Source organism: Xenopus tropicalis, chromosome 5 (assembly GCF_000004195.4).
Source record: "Xenopus tropicalis strain Nigerian chromosome 5, UCB_Xtro_10.0, whole genome shotgun sequence".
NCBI classification, from domain to species: Eukaryota; Metazoa; Chordata; class Amphibia; order Anura; family Pipidae; genus Xenopus; species Xenopus tropicalis.
The window spans coordinates 41,845,475-41,872,791 of record NC_030681.2 but is presented as its reverse complement, the minus strand read 5'-3'; the positions used below and the strand labels follow the sequence as shown (position 1 = coordinate 41,872,791).

Sequence of the window (27,317 nt, the reverse complement as noted above, 5' to 3'; positions counted from 1 at the left end):
ATTAAGGTCATGGAGTGGCCTAGTCAGTCTCCGGACCTTAATCCAATAGAAAACCTATGGAGGGAGCTCAAGCTCAGAGTTGCACAGAGACAGCCTCGAAACCTTAGGGATTTAGAGATGATCTGCAAAGAGGAGTGGGACCAACATTCCTCCTAAAATGTGCGCAAACTTGGTCATCAATTACAAGAAACGTTTGACCTCTGTGCTTGCAAACAAGGGTTTTTCCACTAAGTATTAAGTCTTTTTTTGTTAGAGGGTTCAAAAACTTATTTCACTCAATGAAATGCAAATCAGTTGCTATCTTTTATTTAAAGTTATTTTTTCGATTTTCCTTTTGATGTGCTATCTGCCACTGTTAAAATAAACCTACCATTGAAATGATACTGTTCTGAGACTTTTCATTTCTTTGTCATTGGACAAACTTACAAAATCAGTGAGGGGTCAAATAATTATTTCCTCCACTGTAGTAAGTTAGAGAAAAATGTAATCTGTAAAGGCTGGGGTGAGTGGATGTCTAGCATAATAGCCAGAACTCCTACTTCCTACTTTCTGCTCTCTAACCTCTTAGACAAAACTGTTCAGTTAGTTTGTAAGCATGCAGGTCAGATTCAAAAGCAAACTAACTGAACAGTTATGTCCCATATGCCCCCCCGCTCAAGTCACTGATTGGTTACTGACTGTTACCAGCTTAGAGAGCTGTAAAGGAGTATGTAGTGTTCTGGCTATTATTTTAGACATCCGTTCACTCCAGCCTTTATAGGTTACATTTTTGCCTAATTAACTATATTGAAAACATTTTTTATTTTTTGCAGTCTATCTATTTTACCCAGTTTAAGTTTTACACGAAATAGTTCCTTTTAGTTAGAGCATCATGGGTCAGATAAAAATACATAAAAGTAGTGATAAATGTAAAATGAGTAATGAAATAACACTGACAGGAACCTTAAACCTAGGCAGAGTACGATTTCACTCTTTTGGTTTTACATTTTAGTTTTGTCCAGTAAGCGATGAATTCATTGGTAATACAATTCATATTTGTATTTTCTGTTTCTCATGTAGCGCTGCAACGGCTGAACCATCTGTAAATGGCTCTGAAAATCACAAGATGGTATGTGTTTCCCACACTAATTATGTTTAGCGTTTTTATATATGGTATGTAGCACTGTCAATGTACACAGCACTTAACTCACTTAAAAAGATACTGCCCTCAAAATAAAGAAATTTTGAGTCTCGTTGAGACAGCTTGGCATTTAAATTGAAAAGTTGGTTTATGTCTGCTTTTATTTTTTTATATTCCCTTTTAGTTTTTTGCGTGAAATATACTAGCAGATGTTATTCTGCCCAAGGTATATTCATCTGAGGGGGTCTGCCATACTCTCCTTTATTGCAACCAGTTAAATCATATCTATAGATGGGCCTCCTATGGCCAAATTGCCATGATAGTTTGGCTGCTAGGGAAATTCTATTTTCAAGTCTCTAAATGTGCCATGGTAAAGAAATAAGAACAGTGGCCTGCAACATTCAGTTGTTTCAATTGCTTGAATAATTAAACTGACAGGAAGTGAAGAGATTCTGCTCCTCTCGCTTCCACATTTGATCATGCATCGTCTATCTGCCTCCAAAGTACATTTCAAAATGAAAATTTCAGTTTGGACAGAGATGCCTACTGAATCTCAAGGATGGTATATGTATACATGCCCATATGGTTATCTCAAAATTTTGCAACAGTTGACCTGGTCTTTATATTGGGCCTGTGTGGGAATGTTTGGGCCTTTATGTAACAAATGCCAGGGCCTGTTTTGAATGAGCAGTATACTGAGAATCATCCTAATTTATGTAACAGGTGTTTGGGGAGGTAGCGCAAAATGCTCTGCTGCTCCGTATTGCTCTGATCCAGACCCAGGCAGGAGGCTTAACTCCTAGCAACTCCCAGTAGGCATGGATTATATTAGACTCTTTATCCTCAGATGGGCCCTTCCCATATTAAGGAGATAGGGTTACCACACTGATGCATGCACACAGCATTCACTCTCTCAATTACTTTGAGCACCAGTGGTTCCTAAAAACAGTGGAACAATTTATGTAACATCTCATTCTCAATTAATAATGCAGAATACAATTGCTAGTGCCAGCAGATTTTTGCACATATAGTATGATACAAAATAATCCAAAATAATAAGCCCTGAAGTAGTTAAGCCTGCCTCTTGGTGACCAATCTCCATCCCTAGGCAAAGCCAACAGAGGTGTATTACTCCAGGAATCTATCTAGTTGTGATCCTAACCACTTAGGTCCCTATAATGACAGCATTGACACCACAGGGATCTTACCCTCACTATTCATCTCATTGGAGCACTGGGCTGCTCACTAACTTCACCTGAAATTCTCTTTCACTCCTAGAGTAACTATTATAGAATCTGACCTAGCACTATCTACTCCTATACTGGGCCGACCTCCGCCCAGGCCCCTAGAGCACACGTCACTTCCTCTAGCACACGGGGGAACCAAAAGAGGCAGAACTAACTTGGGTTTCCCTTTTTATTATCTCTGGGGAATCCTGACACTTCCATTGCTACAGGAACTCAATCCCAGGAGATAAAGAACTAAAGGTTTGCAAAAACTTTACACTCCTACATTTGCATCCAAATCTGGTGTTATGTTTTAAAAGGAAATTAGTAGCTTTTAGAGCTGGCAAGAAACAAATTTCATTGCTTTCTGTGGAGATCTAATAAACTTCTATACAGTTATTTTACCATATTTTAAGAGAAATTATCACTTTAATATTTTTTTTTTTTTTTAATTTGTTTATTTTGTGGTAAAGAGCTCAATAAACTACATTGGAATTCTAAATGAATTATGCCAGAAGAAATCGTGGAGCAGAAATTTCCGAGATGTTGATCGTTATGGACCAGATCATGAGCCTAAGTAAGTGAGAGTGTTGCTGTCTTTGACTGTGTTCTGTCCCATGAGAGTTCAATCTGTGCAACACTTGGGGTAGCCATGGGTCCCTTTGCCTAAAGGAGATAAGAATAAAATTGAATTTATATATTATGGTTGGTTTAAAGAACCATTCAGAAGTAATAACACTATTCATTGTTTGGTACCAGCCATATTCTAATGCTCCAGCCATATTCTAATGCTCAGGGCATTGTGGTTAGCCATGCAGGGAGGATTAATGGGACACAATCATCAAAATACTGTATATACTCGAGTATAAGCCTAGTTTTTCAGCACCCAAAATGTGCTGAAAAAGTCACCCTCGGCTTATACTCGAGTCGGGTGCCATGTATCCCTCCAGACTAGCACCCTCTGTCCTTTGTGTGCAAATTAGGCCACCCACAACCAGACCCTCCAGTGCCTGTTGTTTTTGTTGACCCTCTTCTCCACTTACAGAGCTAGTTTACTGTTTTTCTTTGAAATAAATATTTAAAAACATATACCCCACTGATGCCTCAATTAATGTAATTTTATTGGTATTTATTTTGATTATTGAAACTTAGCAGTAGCGGCTGCATTTCCCACCCTATAGGCTTATACTCGAGTCGATACGTTTTTCCAGTTTTCTTACGTAAAATTAGGTACCTCGGCTTATATTCGGATTGGCTTATACTCGAGTATATACGGTAAGGGCTCTGGCACACGGGGAAGATTAGTCGCCCGCGATTAACTCCCTGTTCGCGGGCGACTAATCTCCCCGAGTTGCCTAGCCCTGCCATCCCACCGGCGAACATGTAAGTCGCCGGCGGGATGGCAGACGCGGCGAGGCGATTTCCGGAAGTCGCCGAAAAAGCCTCGCGAGTCTTTTTCGGCGATTTGCGCGAAATCGCGCCGCCGCGTCTGCAACTCGGGGAGATTAGTCGCCCGCGAACAGGGAGTTAATCGCGGGCGACTAATCTTCCCCGTGTGCCAGAGCCCTAAATAACATTTTGGAGCTTGAAATTGTATAATGTTTAGTAGAGAAATGTTGGCCCAAAAAGATTTGATTAAAGAGTTGGAAAAAAAAAATAATAACATTACTGTACCACTCAAGGTGTAATAGTATGGCCTTTTGGGGAAAACGGTTTTCTCGGTTGTCCCTAGGCAGCACAGCTTAGGCTGAGATGAAGTGCCCTCAAATGAAAATCGTATTTGCATTTATAGCATTGCTGATTGTGAGTCTGTTAATCAGGGGCATTTTGGCCCTAGTGCTGCCCTGAGGCTGCCTAGGGAATGCCCCCCCAACCTCTCCACGGTTAGGGGGTCACGTTGCAGAGAGCACAATAGCATTTGTAATTCACAACCTCCAAAGACTGTGGGCTTATCGCATGCTTTTTTGCATTAAATTCATTAAAGTCATTTTGCATGCGTTAGGCGCATATCACATGCACAAAAAAACGCTTACCTCGCATTGTGGTAATTCTTGCATAGAAATAATACTAACACATGATTTACAAACACATATTAAGCGTTAAACACGCTAAATATCACATTAGTCTGTGCGAAGATTAACACCTACTTGGGTCAGGCGGTACTTAAAGAAAATTGTGGTTCCTGAGCTTTTGGCAACACAATATGGACTTTGCAGTGGGATTTTGTCAAGTCTGTGTTGGCCCTAGAGTGATGCAGCCTCCAGTTTTCAGGGAAATGGTCATTTTCAGAACAGTAGTTTTCTGGAAGTAATGGTTATGTGCGTAAAATCGGGCACTAATATAGCACGCGACAAAATATATTGCGCGCAGCGGGGAATAACGCACACCGCAGGAAATAACGCAAGAAAAACGCTCATCGCGAGTTAAATAACGCAAAGAACATTGCTTCTTAATTATGACACGTGTCCTTTTAGTGAATCGATCGTTAAGTCACAAAAAATAAGAAGCAATAAAAATTTTAACGCATGCTATAAATAGCGCTCGTTTTATCAACTTTTAGTGAATCAGCCCCTGTGTATTTTGATTCCCCAATGTTCCATGAATTTTTCCTCAAAATTTTCTGCTTGGGCTGGCAGGTTCTATTGTGTGGCAGAAGTGAACAAGCGAGAGTATCCAGAAGGCTGGGGAAAGAATAAAAAACAAGCAAGAAAAAAAGCTGCTTTTCTGGCTCTCCGTTTACTCAAAACTGAAAATCCAGACGATATCCTGGTACTGTATATTTACTTCCAGTCCATTAAAAAGGTTTCTCCGTTGAAAAGCTAATTTTTACATAGTGAAGGAAAGAAAAAATTCTGTAATTTTAAAGTTATTTGCAAATGTTATTGCTATTAAAAATAGTGTTTGTCTGAGTGTTTACATTCTCTGCTCAAAGCCAGCTGATTATAAGACCTGAGGGAGACTTGCCTTTCATATTATATTATTTTAAAAGGGTGGTTCACATTCAGGTTAAATTTTAGTATAGAATGGGCCATCCTTCATATTTTATTTTTAATAGTTTTTAAATTATTTGCCTTCCTCTTCAGATGCTTTTCAGATATCAAATGTGGTCACTGACCCCAGAAGCCAAAAACCTATTGCTCTGTGAGGCTACAATTTATTATTTTTGCTTTCCATTACTTATCTTTCTATGTACACTCTCCTTTATTCATATCCTTGTCACTTTTTCAAGCCACTGCCTGGTTGCTAGGTTAAATTGGGCCCTAGAAACCAGATAGTGACTGAAATTCCAAACTAGAGATTGGTTGAACAAAAAGCTAAATAATTCAAAAAGTACAAATAATGAAAAATTAGAAACAATTGCAAATTGACTCAAAATAGCACTCTCTATATCATACTAAAAGTTAAAGGTGAAAAACCCCTTTTACGTTTTTTAGAAGCACAGATATTAATTTATTTTACAGTAGTATATGGCAGACATTCCATTCACTATGGCAAGTTTGACTTTCACTTCTGTTTTTTTCACAGATTACTTTTCTTTGTTCTTATTAGTTACTACTATTTTATATTCTATATTGCTCATTTTAATGTTTGCTGTCTCTAATCACTTTCCTTATACATTGTGCCAACAGATCCCAGCAATTCCAACAGCTTATACAGGAGAATCAGGATCAGAAAGTTCGTCAGTGTCTGAAAGGTATACTTTTATAATGCAAGGGAAATTACATTATTTTCTAAAATCAGTATAGCAACCCACAAATTAGTTGAGAGTCATTTAGCCCATGATAAATACTAGTGGCACCTCCCAGTAATTAAGCCTTTCCTGTGTTCTTATGATGCTACCTTAAGCATATGCTTTAGTACCATCCTTGAGTTACAGCAGCCTTATTACAGTAAAGAAATTAACTGGAAGTAATGCCTGTGGTATTTATTTGTCCAGCCTTCCTTAGAAGCAGGGCCAATAGGGGGTGCTGCTGTCAGGGGACCCAGGGAACTTAAAAGTGTGATTTCCCACTATCCACTGTAAGTAACCTGTGTACCAAGTGCTAATCTGTTCTATTGGTGCATATCTTAAAACATAACTGGAAGGGGTTCGCCGGAACCTACAAGAACAGTCAGACAATCTCTTCAAAAAGCTTGACAGAAGTTTGTTCTTACTGAACCACTAAAACTCTAGACTGGTACATGAACCCTGTGACTTAACTGTCACCATTAGTGCATATTTTTCTGTGGTTTTCATATAAAAAATGTAAACCCATGCTCAACTTTAGCCTTATTTATGGTGCTTTTGTTGAAGATGCTATTTTTAATGTAATACTAACATGAAAATGTATAACTAGACTATAAATAAAAAATAACTGCATTATTTTTTTTTTTTTCATTTTGTCAGCAATGGCAACAGAAGTATTGAAAGGCGAAGTTTAGGAAATGGAGCAACTCAAGTAATTTCTGCAGTTACTGAGGTACAGAAATATTTTATATTAAAATACGAGCTTGTAATTAGATATATCTACTAGGGAGGTCCCTTCTGACCATGTATTGGCCAGTCACCCAACAAAGTACATGGCTATGGGTCAAATTAGAATTGGAAATGATATTGTGATGGCAAGAAGCCATTTCTTCCCTGGTCCTCTAATGGAGAGCCCTGTAGCATATATTAAATGATCTAACTACTATTGGAAATTTTAAGAATATTAGAATTCACCAGATAATTCCATGACTAGGTCTGAGGATAAATGCTTTGAATCAAGTTTTGAAACTCTGACATAGTATAATATACTTATAACTGGGTACATTATTTTTTACACACATTTCAATGACCATATACATATACTGCATTAGGCTGCAGCCTAAGTGCTTTTATACAGAACTGCAAAGTGACTTTTAATATCCTCATATTTTGCAATAGGGGATACATTATTTATTATGATATGCGCATTTTAGTGAACCATGTGACAGACATTACATCACTGATGACTGATTACCCTCTGTAATAACTCCACTATTATAAAGATATTTGAAATCACTTTGGTGTTTTGGGACTGTATAAAAGCACAAGGCTTTCAGCAAAGTGCTTTTTACATTTTTGTCACATAAATCCAAGGTAACTTATAATATCTTATTTTAGTAGAGGCTACATAATTAGTAACATTCTACAGCTTGCTCTATAGGGCTGAATCAAAGTCTCTTTTCAAGGAGCATTCTCCCTTCACTGCAGGGTCTCCAAACCCCTCCCCACATTCCCTTCTCTCTGTCCCTCCCTCCAGTCTGTTCCCTTTTAAAGCCTGTATTGTCAGTGAAGTACCTGTACTGAATGGCCATGTATGGATTTACATTTGTATTCTGATCAGAAAATGTTTAATATTTCTTCTATTTTATTTAGAGATCGCCACACAGAACACAGAGTACAGCAAATTTTGTCCAAAGGTTAGTGATTTGTACATCGTTTTAAACATGAGCATATAAGTTTTCCTTCCCTTCCTGTTAAGAATTTATGGAGTTCTATAAAATGACTAGAATATTTGTAGAAAATATCAGGATGGTATGCAATACCCTAGGGATATTAACCACACCAGCTCACTCTGACAAATATTTCAGGTCCAAAACCTATATGTGTCTGCAAATACATATTCTACAATGGGATCTATTATGTTGAAACCCATTATTTAGAAAGCTACAAAGTACAGGAATGTTGTAGAGCAGTGCTGTCCAACTCGTGGCCCCCCACCTGTCTGGCTGCTTTGTGTAAACTTTAAATGGTATCAGTACTGAGATTAACTGGCCCCCTGCATGGTTCACACCTCAGATTTAGGCTGTAACCCCCCTGTATTGTTTATATATGTAATCCCCTGTACTGTTCACACCTTTAAACCCCTGTGTTGTTCACACCTCAGGCTCAGACTGTAGGTCCTACTTTGTTTACCTGTTCACACCTCAGACAGTATTTACTGCCTGCCCTATGCTGCCTGTGTGTATGGCACACACAGACAGTATAGGGCAGGCAGAGTGTGGCACACATAGGCAGGGTAGGGCAGGCATGGTATGGAATACACAGGCAGAATAGGGCAAGCAGAGTATGGCACACGCCTACCCTAGACCCTGCCTGTATGTCTTAATGTGACATAATATAATTCTTTCACATATAAATGAAGGGTCATATCCCTACAGTGAGCACCAACCATTTGGGTTTTTTCTACGCTACCACCATTAGCGTGGGTATGGTCTTAAAAGCTCTTGCGATAACATGGGTGTGGTTTTAAGTCCTGAGCATTCTGTATAGTAGATCCAATAACTGTACTCAGATCCCAATGACCCCCTAGGAATATTACTTTCCTCTCTATAGATTACAGTTGATGACCAAGGTTTTACACTAGGCAGTTGCTGGATACCTGGAAGAAAAGAATGTTTTTGGATCATGTGTGATGTAGCTTTGTTATATACCTGTATCCTGGCTAAGAACAGGTTCCCACTGCTGCTAAGAAAGTTGCAGGTAGATAGTAAACTTCCACTAGACTCTTGCTCATAAGTGGCAACATATTAAACAGCCCTGTATAATAGAAGGGTATATAAAAACAAATTACATAAAGATACTTATTGCTTCAGGAGGTTAAGAGGGCCTGCACAACAGCTCTGGTGAGGTCTTGAATGAGTGTATATATGAGCGAATATCCCAATGAGTAAGACTCAAATAAGTAAATAAGTGTCTGGTGGTAAAATTAACAGATTAGGCTAATGCCAGACGTGGCTTTTGGCGTATATTTTCGGTAAGCCGAAAATCGCTTGCCGAAAATAGTGCCATATGCCTCCTACCTGTGCCTGCACCTGAATGAATGAGTGCAGGCACATGTAGCCGATATCCGCCAAAAAACACTTCATATCTTCGGTGGATATCGGCTACATGTGCCTGCACTTGAGCATATTTCATTCAGGTGCAGGCACAGGTAGGAGGCGTATGGCACGATTTTCGGCTTGCCAAAAATATACGCAAAACGCCACGTCTGGCATTAGCCTTAGAGTGATAACTTTTTGAGGTCTTTTTTTGTTGCAAACATAAAAACTACAGAAATGATTATTTAATGGTAATTTCATATCCTGCATTCTTAGCCCTCTTTGGGAATTTGAGGATATAACCAAATTGTCAACTGGAGGATTTGGCAAAGTATTTAAAGCTTTGAAAACCATGGACAAGAAATATTATGCAGTGAAAAAAGTAAAGATGCGCAACGAGTGAGTATTTTTTTAAATTATTTTTGTCTCACACAGCAATTTATAATTATTAAAGGTATCTATATCTCTTTTAATATGATTACAGGCCTTGATCTTAGTACTTAGCAAACTGCATGCTTTATGGAGTTGGTTCACTTATTGGCTAACAGTATTTGCCTATGTATGGTTAACTTAACATTATAAGGGCTCATATACTAAAGTTTGAGAAGTTTTTGTGCCCAAAAAAAACCAGACACAAAGGGGCACATTTACTAATCCATGAATCCGAATCCTGAATGGGAAAAAATCAAATTGGAAACGAAAATTTTGCGACTTTTTCGTCGCCGTCGCGTTTTTTTCGTATTTTGCGCGATTCTTCCATCGCCGTCACGACTTTATCATATTTTGCGCTACTTTTTCATCGCAATTTTTTTGTATTGAGCAATTGTAAACACCGGAAAAACCGTAGCGGCGACGGAAAAATTGCGGGACATACGAAAAAGTCGCAATGGCGACGAAAAAGTCGCAAAAATACCAATCATTACGAAAAAACACGTTCAGACGCTTTCGGTCCGTTCGTGGATTAGTAAATCTGCCCCATAGTGTCTTTTAATGACATGCTGGTGGGCAATGTAAAGGGAGGCTTCTAGGCACTCCTCGAAAATGCTGCCTGCGGTGCCTCATGGCAGACCTGCCTCCTTTTTTAATTATTTAAACATTACCCCAGTTTCTGTTTACTTTTTGTTATCTTGAATAGCAGTAATATTCAGTCATCTAATGTGTGTTCTTGTTTCGGTAAGGAAATGCAAGTTGGAGGTACAAGCTTTAGCAAGTTTAGATCATCCAAACATTGTTCGATATTTCCACTCATGGACTGGAATGGACTATTCTTTAGACACCAGCTACAGCTGTAGTACTTCCAGGTAACAAAAACCGAATGTAGAAATTTCATTTCATTTAGAAGAGTTTTTCGTTTCTGTTGCAACTGACAATTAATTATTTTAGTTCTGCATTATCTAATGCTCTCGTTGGTCTTGGCATTTTTCTAATGCTTTTATAATAAACTGATTTTAACCAGTAAAACTCTTCTTAGAAAATGCTGATGTTTACATTTGTGATTTATACATAAGTTAAAGTCCCAGTGTCCCCTATACAGGCTCTCCAACTGTAGAGGTGCACAGCAGGGCTGGTGGCTGCCACCCTCAGTTTTGTCACGCCCAGCACTTTGAGACCAAAGGCAATGTTGCTCATATTTTTAGTCCAGGGATGTAACAACATTACGAAACAACTGACCTATCTGTAAATCTGCCTGACATGTCCTAATTTTTAATTTTACAATGTTGGAAGTAATGAACATCTAAAATGTTTAGTAAGAAGTCCTTTTGTTGCATGCAGCATCATTGTGAAAAAAGCAGATTAAGGGTAAATTAGATGCACAGATCCTTTTGTTTAAAATGCGGATTTCTCATATGGAATAAAAGTAATTAAGTATGCCCATTTGCAGTAACCCATAGCATAAGATGTTTGCTTTTAAACAGTTAAACAGTAAATGCTACTTGCTGACAAGTAACAACAGAGTTGTGTACCTACAGGGCAATTAGTAAATAATTGTGCCATAAACGTCATCTTTTTCCACAAATGCAAAGTATAATGTCTGTTTTTATCTCTTTAGTAACACGGATGGAATGAACGAGTACCTTTTTATTCAGATGGAGTTTTGCGAAAATGGCGACTTGAAAAACTGGATTAGAAAAATGAAGATAGTGGATAAAGTGAAAAGTCTTAATATATTTCGGCAAATAGTTGAAGGCGTACTCTACATTCATTCAGAAAAACTTATACATAGGGATCTTAAAGTAAGCAAATACTAAATATATCCCATTTTCCTAATTAAACCTTTTATAAGGATGCACAGAATCCATCATTCTTGGATTTGTTTGAATACCAAATGATCCACAAAAATTTGGGCAGATACCAAACTGAATCCAAAATGTAAATTTACTTTTAAAATTATAGAATAGGAAAAAAAATTATTCATCTGTGAACAAAAAACCTGCAAAAAGTGTTGGCTTTTATTTGAACCCTAATCCAAATCTTGGATTTGCTGCATCTCCAACCAAATCCCCATTTTTAGTGTATCCCAGGAACACTATTCATGAAATGTTTGTTGCTGCATTTCTTCACAGGCTACCAACTAACATAAATGGCTTTTCTGCTATAAATCCATTATTATACCTTTAACACTTTTTGTGCCCCACTTTTATAATCACATTCCTTCATAAAGCCAATCCCCTCACTGATTTGTAAGGGTATATTACACTACTGGAGGATTATGGGTAAATATAATAAAGCCTGTGGTCAGATAGAAGGTCTAGACAAGGTTGAAACTGGCCAGAAGGTTAATGGAATCACCAGCAGCAAAGGAAGAGAAACATTTTATTACTTATTATTTCTTTGCAATAAAAATGAGGATGACAGCCCTATTACTGGGACCACTGGCTTATCTTTGATAGCCCATTCCACTGACATGCGTTTGAGACTGATTTTCAAATGCCAAAATGGTGGTGTGATCTCAGCAAAGGAGTTAAAGGGGTTGTTCAACTTTGTACAATATTCATAAATCTAACAGTTCACATTAAAGGAAACATTTTATATAAAGTTCATATTCAGTTATAATATTCATCCTCCCTCAAAACCTGGTGATTTTCAGATAAAGGGTTTTTCTATAAACCAAATTTCCGTACCTCAAGGGGCAGATTCATCAAAGTACGAGTTTGAATCCTGAAATGGGTAAAATTCAGATTAGATACAATAATTTCTGATGATCGGAAATATCACAAAAATGCTTATGAAAAAATCATAATAGTCACGATAATATCGTATTGGCGATCCAAAAGTCACATAATTTTCATATCCGAACAATCATAAATGGCGGGAAAACCTTTCTGACTTTGATCCTTCAGTGCATGATTTTGGAAGCCTCCCATAGGACTCAATGGCACTCTGCAGCTCCAACCCGGCCAAAGGAAAGTCTCCCATAGGGCTCAATGGCACTCTGCAGCTCCAACCTGGCCCAAGGAAAGTCTCCCATAGGGCTCAATGGCACTCTGCAGCTCCAACCTGGCCCAAGGAAAGTCTCCCATAGGGCTCAATGGCACTCTGCAGCTCCAACCCGGCCCAAGGAAAGTCTCCCATAGGGCTCAATGGCACTCTGCAGCTCCAACCCGGCCCAAGGAAAGTCTTCCATAGGGCTCAATGGCACTCTGCAGCTCCAACCCGGCCCAAGGAAAGTCTCCCATAGGGCTCAATGGCACTCTGCAGCTCCAACCCGGCCCAAGGAAAGTCTCCCATAGGACTCAATGGCACTCTGCAGCTCCAACTTGGCCCAAGGAAAGTCTCCCATAGGGCTCAATGGCACTCTGCAGCTCCAACCTGGCCCAAGGAAAGTCTCCCATAGGGCTCAATGGCACTCTGCAGCTCCAACCTGGCTCAAGGAAAGTCTCCCATAGGGCTCAATGGCACTCTGCAGCTCCAACCTGGCCCAAGGAAAGTCTCCCATAGGACTCAATGGCACTCTGCAGCTCCAACCCGGCCCAAGGAAAGTCTCCCATAGGACTCAATGGCACTCTGCAGCTCCAACCTGGTCCAAGTATACCGAAGCTTGAATGAATCGAAAACTATCACACTTTTTGCGACAAATACGATTTCGTCGTGTAAACTTTGACGCACAGTACGAAAAAGACACGCAAATTAGCGAAAAAATCAGCGGAAATACGCACAGTGCGGAAACTTAGAAAAAATACGATTTTTTTGTATTCGGATTCATTCGTACTTTAATGAATGTGTCCCTAAGTCTACAAAAAAACCATTTAAACATTAAATAAACCCAGTAGGATTGTTTTGCCACCAATATGGATTTATGCAATTTAGCTCCCATCAAGTACAAGGCACTGTTTTATTATTACAGAGAAAAAGGAAATCATTTTTAAAAATTTTAAATATTTGCTTAAAATTGAGTCTATGGGAGGTGTCCTTCCTGTTATTTGACATTTTCTAAATATTGTGTTTATGGATACCTATATACATTTTAGTTTTATAACACTTAACTTACATTTAATTAGAGATAATGTGATGAAAAAAATTGTGAGTATATTTCAATTAATTTACAATGAATTATATTTGATAGAATTACTGTACATAGTTTTTATAGTTAAGATTGCTTTAAAATTCTTTACATTTATTACAGCCTGCAAATATATTCTTTGCCAAAGACATGAGGGTAAAAATTGGAGATCTTGGTTTAGTGACTCAGATGGCTAGTGAGGAGAGCACAGAAGCACTACTTCGGACCCACGACATTGGAACTCCATCTTATATGGCCCCAGAACAGGTATTTATCTTTATATCTAGATGAAATCATCACATATTTTCTTAAATATTTTTTTTTTAGAATAAAGATGAAACTTACTTTTTCCTAATCTCAAGGGATGCCCTTGGGTGCACAGGGAAGAGCTAATAGTAAATAGAAACAGAGTTTTTGCTGTGTTCTCTTTGTACATTTTTACATGGTAATCATATCTACCCTTTAGCCCTTTATCAGTTGTCACTGTTGTCACTGATGCCACTTCCCCGGGCTGCTGATGCCCTCTCCCCCGATGTGTTTCACTTACGCGCGCTTAGGGGAGGATGTTGGGCGGGTGGCCCCTGCAGGAGGTTTGAGGGGGTGCAGCGGGGGCCCCTGCGGGGGGTGCAGGTGATGCGGCCCTGGGGCAGCAGCCCCTGCAACCCCCCAGTCTGACCCTGGGTTAATGGCCTATGCCAATTTGTATTAACTGTCATTTGTTCCTAAACTGAGAACTTAGTAAACCAGCTAGGCATGCTGGGAATATGTAAAGTATACATTGTACATACAAGGGAATCCTTATTTCCTTGTATGCATGAATCTAGAAGCTTTGTGTTGTACCAAGGGAATATAGAGTGTAGTGTGTAATTCAGCTGTTGAATAATGCATGCTTTTTTGTGACATATTAAGTTACGCTTTTCCTGGCAGGCAGGCAGGGGTTGAGGGTAAAAGTCACATAATTTACGCTAAGTCATAACCTATAGATTTACCTATCATATGTTTGCTTTAAAACAGGACCAGTAAATGGTGATTAGTTGCTGCAACTTACTAAACATGATGCAAATTTTGCAACTTCTGTTACATGTCCTGTCTAGTTTTGTATTGTGGGTTCATAATTCCCAGCATGGCCATACAACCGTCGGCCTCTGGTGTGGGTGTGTGTATATATATATATATATAAAACAATGCTGATGCACACCAGGAAAAATTTATCAAAAAAAGATACTCAATTTATTTGGATTGACGTTTCGGTCCTCACCTGGGACCTTTATCAAGATACAAGATTAGCAAACACAGTGCTTATAAAGACTCACTCACCAATTAACCACCACCAGACCACACCCCTCTCTGGAGCAACCGTGTTAACCCTAAAAAGACCTCAGTTCCAGCAGATATCAGACCAATCATAATTCCAGGTAATCTGTAAAATAAAATGCATAATGCATAACTTTCTATAACGTGTAATATAAGCTTAGGTGCAATACATCTTAGTACATATAAATATGTATCTTTTTTTGATAACATTTTAGTGGTGTGCATCAGCATTTTTTTTACATATTTATGTTATATTTCTGATTTGCACCCAGGTTTTAAGCCCTATAAGTGTATGCCTCCTCAGCCTTTATATATATATATATATATACATATATGCTAATAGCTAGAGACCTATTAAGCTGCAGCTTTCACTAGCCCTTACACAAGTCCAGTGTGAGGAGTAATATTACCGGATATGCTAATACATGAGTGGTGCACAGTACGGACCAATTGTACAAGGAAAAGATAGATTTAGCCCAATATCAATACAGCAAAACTCAGTGGCAATTTGAAGCAAAACAAATTACAGGTGCATGTTCTTCTCTTAGATATGATCACATAATTATCATAACATTCATGCCAGGAATTCTTAACCTGTGGGTCTGTACTCAAAAATGGGTCCCACCATCTATGTTCCCTTTCATTTTTTTGCGTGCGCAAAAATGATACCAAGTGCACAGAGAAGCGTGTGGGTCAGAAATACAAAATTTAGTGTTTTCATACAAAATTTGAGAGCTGGCATCAAAATTTGTGTGTGCACGTGGCTTTGAGGAAACATTGGGCCCCGCTCTGTTTATGATACATCGCCATTGTCCCTCTGAATAGTGAAAATCCCTCCACCAATAGAAAGTCATAATGAAACAAGGTGAAAAACTGGTACTAAACCAGCTTTGGGGGTCATGAAACCATCAGTTCAGCCTAACAAACTGCATATATTAGTAGCAGCCCTGATTTTTCAAATGATCTGTTAAAGTAAAAATGAATTTCTCCTGACCTGATAACCATATGTCAGCTTTAAACATGAATACAAGCCTTATTTATCTGGCTCATCTGGTTTGTTGCCTTGTATTTAGGAAATCATGTACACATAAGAGTCCATGACCATATAAAGACCATATAAAGACAGAAGGCTGCAGGCTTAGCACATTTATACTACTTATTTATGGAACTTGGAATAGACCTCTAATATCTCAATATTTGACTGCAAGGAGTACATTTATTTTTATAATACAGAGGTTCCAATGGGTTGTGACACAAGTACACTAAACAGTAATTATAACTGCTGACATCACTTTGCTTGAAAACTCAGTAAGCTCCCTAACTCTTATTTTCCTTCAGTTTATTTCAGTTTATTAGCACCTACGTTACCCCAATGCCTCATTAGCTGTAATCCAATTAATGGCAAAGTTACCCACAAAAATGATTATATTGGCAAGAAGTTAAGTCCTGCAAAATATCCTGCACTAAAATACTAAGGGGTTTTGTAAACAAAAGGCACTAAGTTTGCCCAGGAGCAGGATCCCCCCCAACCAATCAGCAGGTATAATTTACTGGTCACCTGTTTAAAAGCAATCATCTTATTGGTTGCTATGGGCTACTGCTTCTGGGCCAACTTAGAACCTTTTAATACATATGGGATAAATGTAATTATGTATATCCAGAAAGATTAAGGAGAAACAAAACAAAAACAAAAGCCATGGTAATTAATCATCTAGTTTGGCACTAATAAGGGTAACTTTGTTGTTCTAGCATGGGATGGTATTGCTGAAAGGACCACAGGGGTAATGCAATAATAGGTTCAGAGCTAGCTCCACATACAATAACTTCTAGAAACCACAAAGCACACTGGGAATACAATATTGTGCTAATTCCTTGCCTTTTGTACTTCTCTTCTTTTTATTTTATACAATTAAATATTTAAAACCTTTTTTCTGTTTTTAACAGCATGAAAACATTTATAACTGTGAAGTGGACATTTTTGCATTGGGATTAATACTTGTTGAGCTTTTGTGTATATTTGGCACCGAACACGAGAGATATGTTGTAAGCTTTTTTTTCTGTTCCTTTATTTTTGGTTATACAAATGTGTTTAGTGTGTAAATTTCTAATTGTATTGTTTTTTTTAATATATAATATTGCTCTATACCATCACCATTGAATGTCATTGGGTAATTCTTTAAAAATGAGCCCTAACTGTTATAAAAAACATCTACATAAACCACTGGCAAGTGCCTCTGGTGTAGACTCTGCTTCACTGAATTGCTGAAGTACGGCAGAAAGTGATGATGTAGTGCCAGAAACTGACAGACACAACTACTTCTCCAGTATTTTATTGCCCTATAATATTTTTATAACACATCTATTCTTAAGGTTGCTAGCTATCAAATGTATTATTCCTGGCCAAAAAGCCCTATAAATGGAAAGTGAAATATAAACAACATGCCATATATATACGTGTGATACATATTGCTTTTGTATATATGACTTTTTATATTATTTGTTTTTTAGGAATGGAAGAAAATACGGAATTGCCAGTTGCCAGAGACGTTTGTAGCAAAGTACCCTTATGAGGTATTTTCTTTTAAATTTCTTTATTTTCTCATTGGTGGTCTTTATTTTTTTTTTTTTATTAGATTTGCTTTCTTTCTCCAGATATGTACGATCAAGTTAATGCTATCAAGAGATCCTAAAAAGCGACCCACAGCCACAAAATTAAAGGAATTCTTTGAAACAAATAACTATTTGGATTCCAGAACATGTTAAGCAATCGGATAAAACAACTCCTGAAGATACACACATTTCTTGCTATTAATGGTTGTGCCCAAAATCTCATCCTCAGGGTCGGAGTGGGTTGGCGGGGTCCACTGGGTTTTTTCTTTTTCCCTGCCAGCAACTTTATCCCTCCACCCTCACCCCCTAAGAATGTAATGCAAGTAAAAGAACGTGATGGTGTGTGCGCGGGCGCGTACCAACTCTGCTCATCCTACAGAAAAGAATGTGAGATTTAAGCAGCAAATGTATTGCAGTCACTCCTGTAAAAATGTGTACAAGTAGTCACTGATCTAAAAGGGAATTGCTCTTCTTTACTCTTTGTTTTCAGGAACAAATACAGTTTTTTTTTAAACGTATTATTTAAACTGGGGTAATGGAGTTAAATACTCACATTTTCTGCTCTTAGAGTTTTGGAAACTGTTGCAGACACAGAAAAAAATAACTCTCCTCTTGTGTACAATAAAAGATCACAATTCGCGAAATGCATTTGTTGCACTTTTTTTTACGCGTCCGCGGCCTTTTTGATGCGCGACTACTTTTTTTTACGTGCTGCAAATTTTTCCGCAGCAAATTTTCACAGAAGTTTGGCGAAATAATTCGCCGATGGCGAAATGCAGAAATTTGCTGCAAATCCATGCCTGCCGAAAAAAATTTGCTTATCACTAGTTATAATGTATCATCATCATATATCTGTAATCCCCAACAGATATTGTTCTTCATTTATATTGGTCCCTGCCTTAGCAGAGCTTACAAATCCACATTCACACAGAAAATGCACACACCCACTAATCATAAATCGATTAATGTAACTAAGTAATGGTGACTGGCCGATTTCAGTCAGAACTGAATAACAAGTCAAAACAATAGTTAGTGGATCCCATTGAATAACCCAAACCTGGCGCATCTTCGTCTTGAAATACAGCAATAGAGCCTACTCCCAGTGTACCATAGGCCTAAATCCAAATTACAGATGTAGTTTACACAGCATGAGGAACACACAATAAGGTATACAGTAAAATCAATAAAATTACTAAATTCCCCTTTTTAATTAAAATGTTTTTAAATGTTTTGAAACTTTTGTTTCTATGTTAATTTTGTCATATTATATTGTAACATTGCTGTAATAAAAGCATATTTTCTCTTACCCTGGCAATCCAAACTCCGATTAATGTGTGTTAATATTGGGTAGGGTAAAATTGTAACAATGATGTTTTTAGATTTAACCAGTAGAGGTCTCACTGTTTTAAATATATATACATATATATATATATATATATATATATATATTCATAATATTGCTTAAAATCATAAATTAATACATTTAGTTAAAATAGTGTCTTAAAGGAGAAGGAAAGGAAAAATTGGAAATTAATATATTTGGAAAGGGCAGCAGCCCCTTTCTTGAATCGCTATATTAAAAACGTACCTGCTTTTGGATCGCCGCACAGTCCCTCCGAAGATTCGCCGGTGTTTGAAGTTTGGCGCCGAAATTTTCAAAATCCATGACGTCACTTCCCCCTCCGCCTTCTCCTAATGCTCATGCGCCGCTTCTGTGACCCCTGACGTAACGCTGCAGGGTGGCGCACTTATCTGTCAGCAGCCATATTTTGGACATTTGCTCAGTAAGTTGGGGGAAAGAAGCGCTCAGGTTTTTTTTCATTCTGATTGCGCTGGAGAGGGGCTTTCAGTGTCAAATTGATTAACATGTATATTATGGATATATGGATTAAAAAAAAAAATTAAATTAAATAATTTTTTATTTATGCTGTTTTATGTGGGAGTGTTGGATGGCTGGTGGCTGTGGGATGGCTGGGGATGAGGGACTGTGGCTGTGGGACTGCTGGCTACCACTGTACTAGGGGGGGGCCCTGCTGGGTACAAATGTACTTGGGGAGGGGGCCCTGCTGGCTAGCAATGTACTAGGGGGGGGCACTGCTGGCTACCAATGTACTGGGGGGGGGCACTGCTGGCTACCAATGTACTAGGGGGGGGCACTGCTGGCTACCAATGTACTAGGGGGGGGGCACTGCTGGCTACCAATGAACTTGGGGGGGCCTGCTGGCTACCAATGTACTAGGGGGGGGCCCTGCTGGGTACAAATGTACTTGGGGAGGGGGCCCTGCTGGCTAGCAATGTACTGGGGGGGGCACTGCTGGCTACCAATGTACTGGGGGGCACTGCTGGCTACCAATGAACTTGGGGGGGGCCTGCTGGCTACCAATGTACTGGGGGGGGCACTGCTGGGTACAAATGTACTAGGGGGGGGCCTGCTGGGTACAAATGTACTAGGGGGGGGCCCTGCTGGGTACAAATGTACTTGGGGAGGGGGCCCTGCTGGCTAGCAATGTACTGGGGGGGGGGCACTGCTGGCTACCAATGTACGGGGGGGCACTGCTGGCTAGCAATGTACTAGGGGGGGCCTGCTGGCTACCAATGTACTGGGGGGGGCACTGCTGGGTACAAATGTACTAGGGGGGCCCTGCTGGGTACAAATGTACTAGGGGGGGCTCTGCTGGGTACAAATGTACTTGGGGAGGGGGCCTTGCTGGCTAGCAATGTACTGGGGGGGGGGCACTGCTGGCTACCAATGTACTGGGGGGCACTGCTGGCTAGCAATGTACTAGGGGGGGGCACTGCTGGCTACCAATGAACTTGGGGGGGGGCCTGCTGGCTACCAATGTACTAGGGGGGGCCCTGCTGGGTACAAATGTACTTGGGGAGGGGGCCCTGCTGGCTAGCAATGTACTGGGGGGCACTGCTGGCTAGCAATGTACTAGGGGGGGCACTGCTGGCTAGCAATGTACTAGGGGGGGCACTGCTGGCTACCAATGTACTGGGGGGCACTGCTGGATAGCAATGTACTAGGGGGCACTGCTGGCTAGCAATGTACTAGGGGGGCCCTGCTGGCTAGCAATGTACTAGGGGGGGGCACTGCTGGCTACCAATGTACTGGGGGGGGCACTGCTGGCTACCAATGTACTGGGGGGCACTGCTGGCTACCAATGAACTTGGGGGGAGGGCCTGCTGGCTACCAATGTACTAGGGGGGGGCCCTGCTGGGTACAAATGTACTTGGGGAGGGGGCCCTGCTGGCTAGCAATGTACTAGGGGGGGGGCACTGCTGGCTACCAATGTACTGGGGGGGGGCACTGCTTTTGTACTGGTGGGAGGGGGGCCCAGAAAATTTTCTTGTGAGGGGCCCCGTGATTTCTGATGGCGGCCCTGCCTGTGGCTGTGGGATATTGGGACTGTGGGAAGGGATGGAGTTGTGGGATAGCTGGTATAGTAGGGAGAGATGGTGCCTATAGTAGCAGTGGGGGGATAATAGCCTCTGGGAAGGGACTGGGGCTGTGGGATAGCAGGTATAGTAGGGAGAGATGGTGCCTATAGTAGCAGTGGGGGGATAATAGCCTCTGGGAAGGGACTGCGGCTGTGGGATAGCAGGTATAGTAGGGAGAGATGGTGCCTATAGTAGCAGTGGGGGGATAATAGCCTCTGGGAAGGGACTGGGGCTGTGGGATAGCAGGTATAGTAGGGATAGATGGTACCTATAGTAGCAGTGGGGGGATAATAGCCTCTGGGAAGGGACTGTGGCTGTGGGATAGCAGGTATAGTAGGGAGAGATGGTACCTATAGTAGCAGTGGGGGGATAATAGCTTCTGGGAAGAGACTGTGGCTGTGGGATAGCAGGTATAGTAGGGAGAGATGGTGCCTATAGTAGCAGTGGGGGGATAATAGCCTCTGGGAAGGGACTGGGGCCGTGGGATAGCAGGTATAGTAGGGAGAGATGGTGCCTATAGTAGCAGTGGGGGGATAATAGCCTCTGGGAAGGGATTGTGGCTGTGTGATAGCAGGTATAGTAGGGAGAGATGGTGCCTATAGTAGCAGTGGGGGGATAATAGCCTCTGGGAAGGGACTGGGGCTGTGGGATAGCAGGTATAGTAGGGAGAGATGGTGCCTATAGTAGCAGTGGGGGGATAATAGCCCCTGGGAAGGGACTGTGGCTGTGGGATAGCAGGTATAGTAGGGAGAGATGGTGCCTATAGTAGCAGTGGGGGGATAATAGCCTCTGGGAAGGGACTGGGGCTGTGGGATAGCAGGTATAGTAGGGAGAGATGGTGCCTATAGTAGCAGTGGGGGATAATAGCCTCTGGGAAGGGACTGGGGCTGTGGGATAGCAGGTATAGTAGGGAGAGATGGTGCCTATAGTAGCAGTGGGGGGATAATAGCCTCTGGGAAGGGACTGGGGCTGTGGGATAGCAAGGTCTGTAATGCAGTTTCAAGTTGGCACAGGAAAGTCTTTCTGCTCTATCCAACTCGATTTCAGCACAGCAAATGCAGCCAGAGACACTGTGCAGGACTAGAAAAAACACAGGAGCATTCCGATTGGACAGTAGAGTGAAGTGGGCGGGGCTAAGGGGGGTCAAACATTTCTTCAGAGACTGCAGATCTTGAAAGGAAAAAAAAAAAAACGGAGCTCTCTGCTGTGCACTGAGCATGTCTGTGTCCTGGACAATCTGTGTTCAGTGAGACAGGAAGCTGCACAGGCTAGGAGCAGGTACTGCATTTACTGACAAGACTTTTCCATGTCAGAGCCAGATTAAGCAACAGCACGGTGAGTTCAGGAAATATGTTAAGGACTGTGTTAAGGCTAAGTTATTGAGCTCATGTTGTTTTTAGACTTTCCTTGTCCTTTAATACATTTGTATGTATGGAGGTGGTTTTTTAAATATGTCAAAAAAACCTATAGAGGGGAGTTTAAAAAGCAGTGTTTGAAACAGATTTTAGAGGGGAGTTTACCAAGAAGTGTTTGAAACAGATTTTTTTTCAATAAATTTAGATTTTTCAAAGGTATTCCTGTCAAGAGCGGTACAATGTCATTATATATATATATGTATATACTGTATATATAAAAAACAAAAAGACACAGCACTCGCAGGGCTTAGAAGAAAAACAAAAAATCCTTTATTGGCACAAACAAAAATCAATGTTTCGGTCACAACTCCTGGATCTCAAGATGCCTCTACAGTGAACACAGCCCCTCTAAATACCCTGAGTGCAAGAAATGGCACCAAATTGATGTCACTACATGTGGTATACAATGGTCAAAAGGTAAGTAAAGTAAAAAAAAAGTGAGAAAAAATGAAAAAAACCATACTAAACACTATAAACAAAGCCAGAATAATATGGAAGCCTAAAAGCATGATAAGGTAGTAAGAAAAAGAGAAACAGTTTTATAAAGAATGACCATATACCAGGGAAGGGGGACAATGGGTAGAACAAAGATAATTGCAACGGTGATATATCGCCATATATGCAGAGACGCGTTGTCATGGTAATCTACGTCAGTTAAATAGCAGTGGATTGCCCCGCATTGTTATATGAGCTTGTGTCGGTTGTAGGTTATGAGGCTGGCTGTGGGTTAGACCAGGATCAGTAGAGGCCCATATTTGTGCAAGAAGGAGGCATACTACTGCCTACCTGAATTACATACGGCCGGCCTAGGTAACGATCCTCAGGGTCTTAAAGGAGAACTGCGTCCTCATATTGAAAGTCACTGCTCAATCTCAGAAGGGGGAACTGTGTCCCCAAGGGTGTGACATGAATCCTTGTGGCTGCTAGCCTTTGCTCTCAGGAGAACTGCGTCCCCTTAAAAAATATAATGTCAATGCACACCCAAATAATAAACGTTATTAATCCGAGCACTATAGAGCAGAGCAGAAATATTAGGCAAACACGCCAGGAGAACTGCATCCCCATGATAGTCAGGTAGATATAGAAAGCAGCCATAAACCTACTGGAATATAGGAAGGGAAAAGATATAAAAAAAAAGCATGGTCATTATTAATAGGTAGGTACTATCCAATCATTCATATATATTAATACACTCTTACCAACAGATACCTAACAGTTTAAATAAAACAACTTAAAGGCAACGTTTCATTGAGTCCCTTTGGAACCACCATTTGTAAAATGTAAATCCACTGGGCTTCTTTTTGTAGTAAATGTTTTTTCCTATTTCCACCCCTTTTGGGTGGTGGTATATAGTCAATTGCCATGCAATGGAGGGTGGGTAAAGGATTTTCATGAAGTGTCTGGCTATGGGTTGTTCCCAGGCTTTTTTCTTTTCTTTATATATTTTTTTCTCCTTGTTCTTGGGGTTGACTACTTCTAATACCTGACCAGAGTTCTTTTTGGTGTCCATAGAATCCTGTTTGGCACAGGCTTTCTTAATAGCTGCCCTGTGGTTTCCAAGTCTCTCTCTGAGTGTGGTAATGGTTTTACCCACATAAATCAGGCCACACGGGCAGATCAAAAAATATACAACAAAGTCTGATGCATGTGAGTCTGTGGTTGATTTTGTATCTTTTGCCTGAGTGGGGATGGGCAAAACTGTCACCTGTTAGTAAAGAATTACAAAGAATACAATTATTGCATCTATAACACCCAGGTTTAGCTTTAGGGATCCAAGACCAAGTTTTAATAGAAATGGTGGCAATACAGGTTTGGTATTACCGAAAGGCAATTTTTCATCAGATGATACCATTGGCCATACATTTTTTATAGACTTACGAAGGAATTGATTATTTGTGTCAAATTGGGAATGGTAAAACAGGTTCTGTTCCTGTTCCACCTTCTGTCTTTGGTACAACTGTATTTCCTGTCATAAAGGACCCCAATCATAGCCCCTGATAATTAACCGCTTTGCCATTTCATCACATTGTGTTAGTGCTGTTTGTTCTGACTACCCTTAGGAACTGAGAGTATGGTATACTATTCACCAATGACTTTGGATGGAAACTGGAAGCATGTAATATGCTGTTACGGTCAATCTCTTTGCGATAAAGCAAAATTGGTGCCAATCTGGTGATTAACAATGGATATAGTGAGATCAAGAACGTTAATATGTGTAGAGCTAAATTCAAAGGGCAACTGGACATGAGGTTGTTTGTGGTTTGCTTGCTCCACCAGTGTAGTCAATGGATCCTTGCCAAATCATAAATAGATTGTCATGGTAGCATTTATAGAAGACCATGGGGTTGATTCACTAAAGTGCATTAAAACCAGCACTATTTATAGCATGCGTTAAAAATTTTATTGCTTCTTATTTTTTGCGACTTAACGCAAGATTCGCTAAAAGGACTGGCGTCATAATTTAGACATGATGTTCTGTGTGTTATTTAACTTGCAATGAATGTTTTTCTTGCGTTATTTTCCGCCACATGCATTATTTCCCGCTGCGCACAATATATTTCACCGCATGCGATATTAGCACACGATTTAACGCGCGTAACCATTACTTTCAGAAAACTACTTTTCTGAAAAATACCATTTCCCTGCAAACTGGAGGATGCATCACTCTAGGGCCAACACAGACTTGAAAAAATCCCATTGTAAAGTCCATGTTGTGTTGCCAAAAGCTCTCGAACCACAATTTTCCCCCCCAAGTAGGTATTACCGTATATACTCGAGTATAAGCCGATCCGAATATAAGCCGAGGTACCTAATTTTACCTAAGAAAACAGGAAAAACGTATTGACTCGAGTATAAGCCTAGGGTGGGAAATGCAGCAGGTACAGGGTCCTGTGACGCATTAACCAGGTGTGTAAATAGTGTGCATGCTAATAGGTACATTCTAGCCTGTCGGGTTGGTTGGGGCAGCGGGAATCCGTAGAAGGGGGAAGTGTCGGACTGGGGTGCCTGGGGCACACCAGAAAACATCAACCTTGGGGCCCACCAGATCCCACCAGCACAATGTGTGTAAACAAGCAGGGCCAGCTCATCAAAATGTGGCAAAAAGTGAAAAGGAAAAGCTGAGGGCCCCAATGTCATAGAACAGCGCTAAAAATTTTAAACCAGTAATATCATTACAGAAATTCATTTACAACACATTAATCCCAAGTATTAAGCACTCTGATATGACAGTAAGCACTGTTAGACTGGCACACTAGAGACCCACCACAGGTCCCCTAATTAAATATGAAAAACCACCAGTCAGATAAAAAAAAGAAAAATATTAGCTCATAATTTTAGCAGAATTTATAAAGTAACTACTGATCAGGTACAGTACAGATTTCACACAACCCCACAACCTGAAATTTTAGCTTAAGTATATACATTTAATGCAAAATGAGAGGACCTTAAAACTAACTAGTCAAAAGAGCTGCTTTCATCCCACCTCCTAAGCTTAACCTGTCAGCTCCAAAATTTATTTAGGCAAAGAACGCTTACTTTTTTTCTTAAGAGGCAGCTTGCTGCACTCCCACTGCATCCCTGGTTCTGTTTCTGTTGGACAGCTGAAAATGAAATAGTGCAGTGCAGAGCAAAGTGCATTACTTCCGGCAGCCCCTTACGGTCATCGTTCCCTGCTCTGTCAGCCTGCATGGACGGACGGACGCTGTTGCCGACACTCTGTAATTTATTGGCAAACAGATAAGCTGGAGCCTGTTAAGAACAGAGCACTTCTCCAAACTCAGAGTTGGACATGCGGTGCACATTCTACACGGAGTATGCTGAGTTCAGAGTTGCGTGTGGTTCAACTAGGTAAGCCAGTGGGCCAGTCCAACCCTGGCAGGGGGTTACACAAACGGGGTCTGGAGGGAACCATGTCCCAGACTCGAGTATAAGCCGAGGGTGACTTTTTCAGCACATTTTGGGTGCTAAAAAACTCGGCTTATACTCGAGTATATACGGTAATTTTCGCACAGACTAATGCGAATTTTAGCACATATAACGCTTCATATGTGTTTGTGAATCATGCGTTAGTATTATATCTATGCAAGAATTAACGCAATGTAAGGTAAATAACGAATCCAATATGCTTTTTAAGGCATGCAAAATGACAGATGAATCAGTACTTATTTATCGCGTGCCTTTTAAACCAAAAAAGCATGTGATTAGCGTTATCGTACTTTAGTGAATCGGCCCCTATCTGTAGTATGTCAGAAAAAAACTGTTGCTCGAAATTACCTATATAGAGGCTGACATAGGACGGGGCCCTGGATGCCCCCATTCCTGGGCCCAAGCATTGTAAGTTAAATTGATCCAGAAATCTGAAGTAATTACATTCAAGCATTAAGTGATGTAATTCTATAAGAAATTCAGCAGGGGGTGCAGTCTGACCAGTTCTATGTAAAGCTTCTCTACAAACCTCAATACCAGGTTTGTGTGGAATAATGGTATATATTACATTACATTACATTAACATTTATTTATAAAGCGCCAACATATTCCGCAGCGCTGTACAATAAGTGGGTTACATACATTGGACATACAGAGTAACATATATAGCAATCAATAACCGATACAAGAGGTGAAGAGGGCCCTGCCCAAAAGATCTTACAATCTACAAGGAGAAAGGGTTGAGACACAAGGGGGGTCATTTATCAACAGTGGGCAAATTTGCCCGTGGGCAGTAACCCATGGCAACCAATCAAATTGTTACACTCATTGTTCTGCCAACAGCTGGCTGAAAAAAGCTAATCACTGATTGGTTGCTATGGGTTACTGCCCATGGGCAAATGTGCCCACTGTTGATAAATGAGCCCCAAGGTGTGGGA

The 27,317-nt window shown here is 40.4% G+C and overlaps 1 protein-coding gene across 1 annotated transcript in view; it reads left to right on the top strand.

Moving 5' to 3' along the window:
* The window catches only part of pkr3 (double-stranded RNA activated protein kinase 3), a 30,632-nt gene extending 11,730 nt beyond the window's left edge, over nucleotides 1-18,902 (top strand). Inside the window, exons 5-17 of the mRNA XM_031902508.1 lie at nucleotides 1,060-1,108; nucleotides 2,820-2,923; nucleotides 4,983-5,115; nucleotides 5,976-6,040; nucleotides 6,734-6,806; nucleotides 7,727-7,770; nucleotides 9,448-9,570; nucleotides 10,350-10,472; nucleotides 11,222-11,405; nucleotides 13,796-13,939; nucleotides 16,931-17,029; nucleotides 17,495-17,557; nucleotides 17,639-18,902. Coding sequence (XP_031758368.1) covers nucleotides 1,060-1,108; nucleotides 2,820-2,923; nucleotides 4,983-5,115; nucleotides 5,976-6,040; nucleotides 6,734-6,806; nucleotides 7,727-7,770; nucleotides 9,448-9,570; nucleotides 10,350-10,472; nucleotides 11,222-11,405; nucleotides 13,796-13,939; nucleotides 16,931-17,029; nucleotides 17,495-17,557; nucleotides 17,639-17,749 — 1,315 coding nt within the window. The 3' untranslated portion in view covers nucleotides 17,750-18,902. The remainder of the gene's footprint in view (nucleotides 1-1,059; nucleotides 1,109-2,819; nucleotides 2,924-4,982; nucleotides 5,116-5,975; nucleotides 6,041-6,733; nucleotides 6,807-7,726; nucleotides 7,771-9,447; nucleotides 9,571-10,349; nucleotides 10,473-11,221; nucleotides 11,406-13,795; nucleotides 13,940-16,930; nucleotides 17,030-17,494; nucleotides 17,558-17,638) is intronic.
* The last annotated feature ends 8,415 nt before the right edge of the window (nucleotides 18,903-27,317 follow it).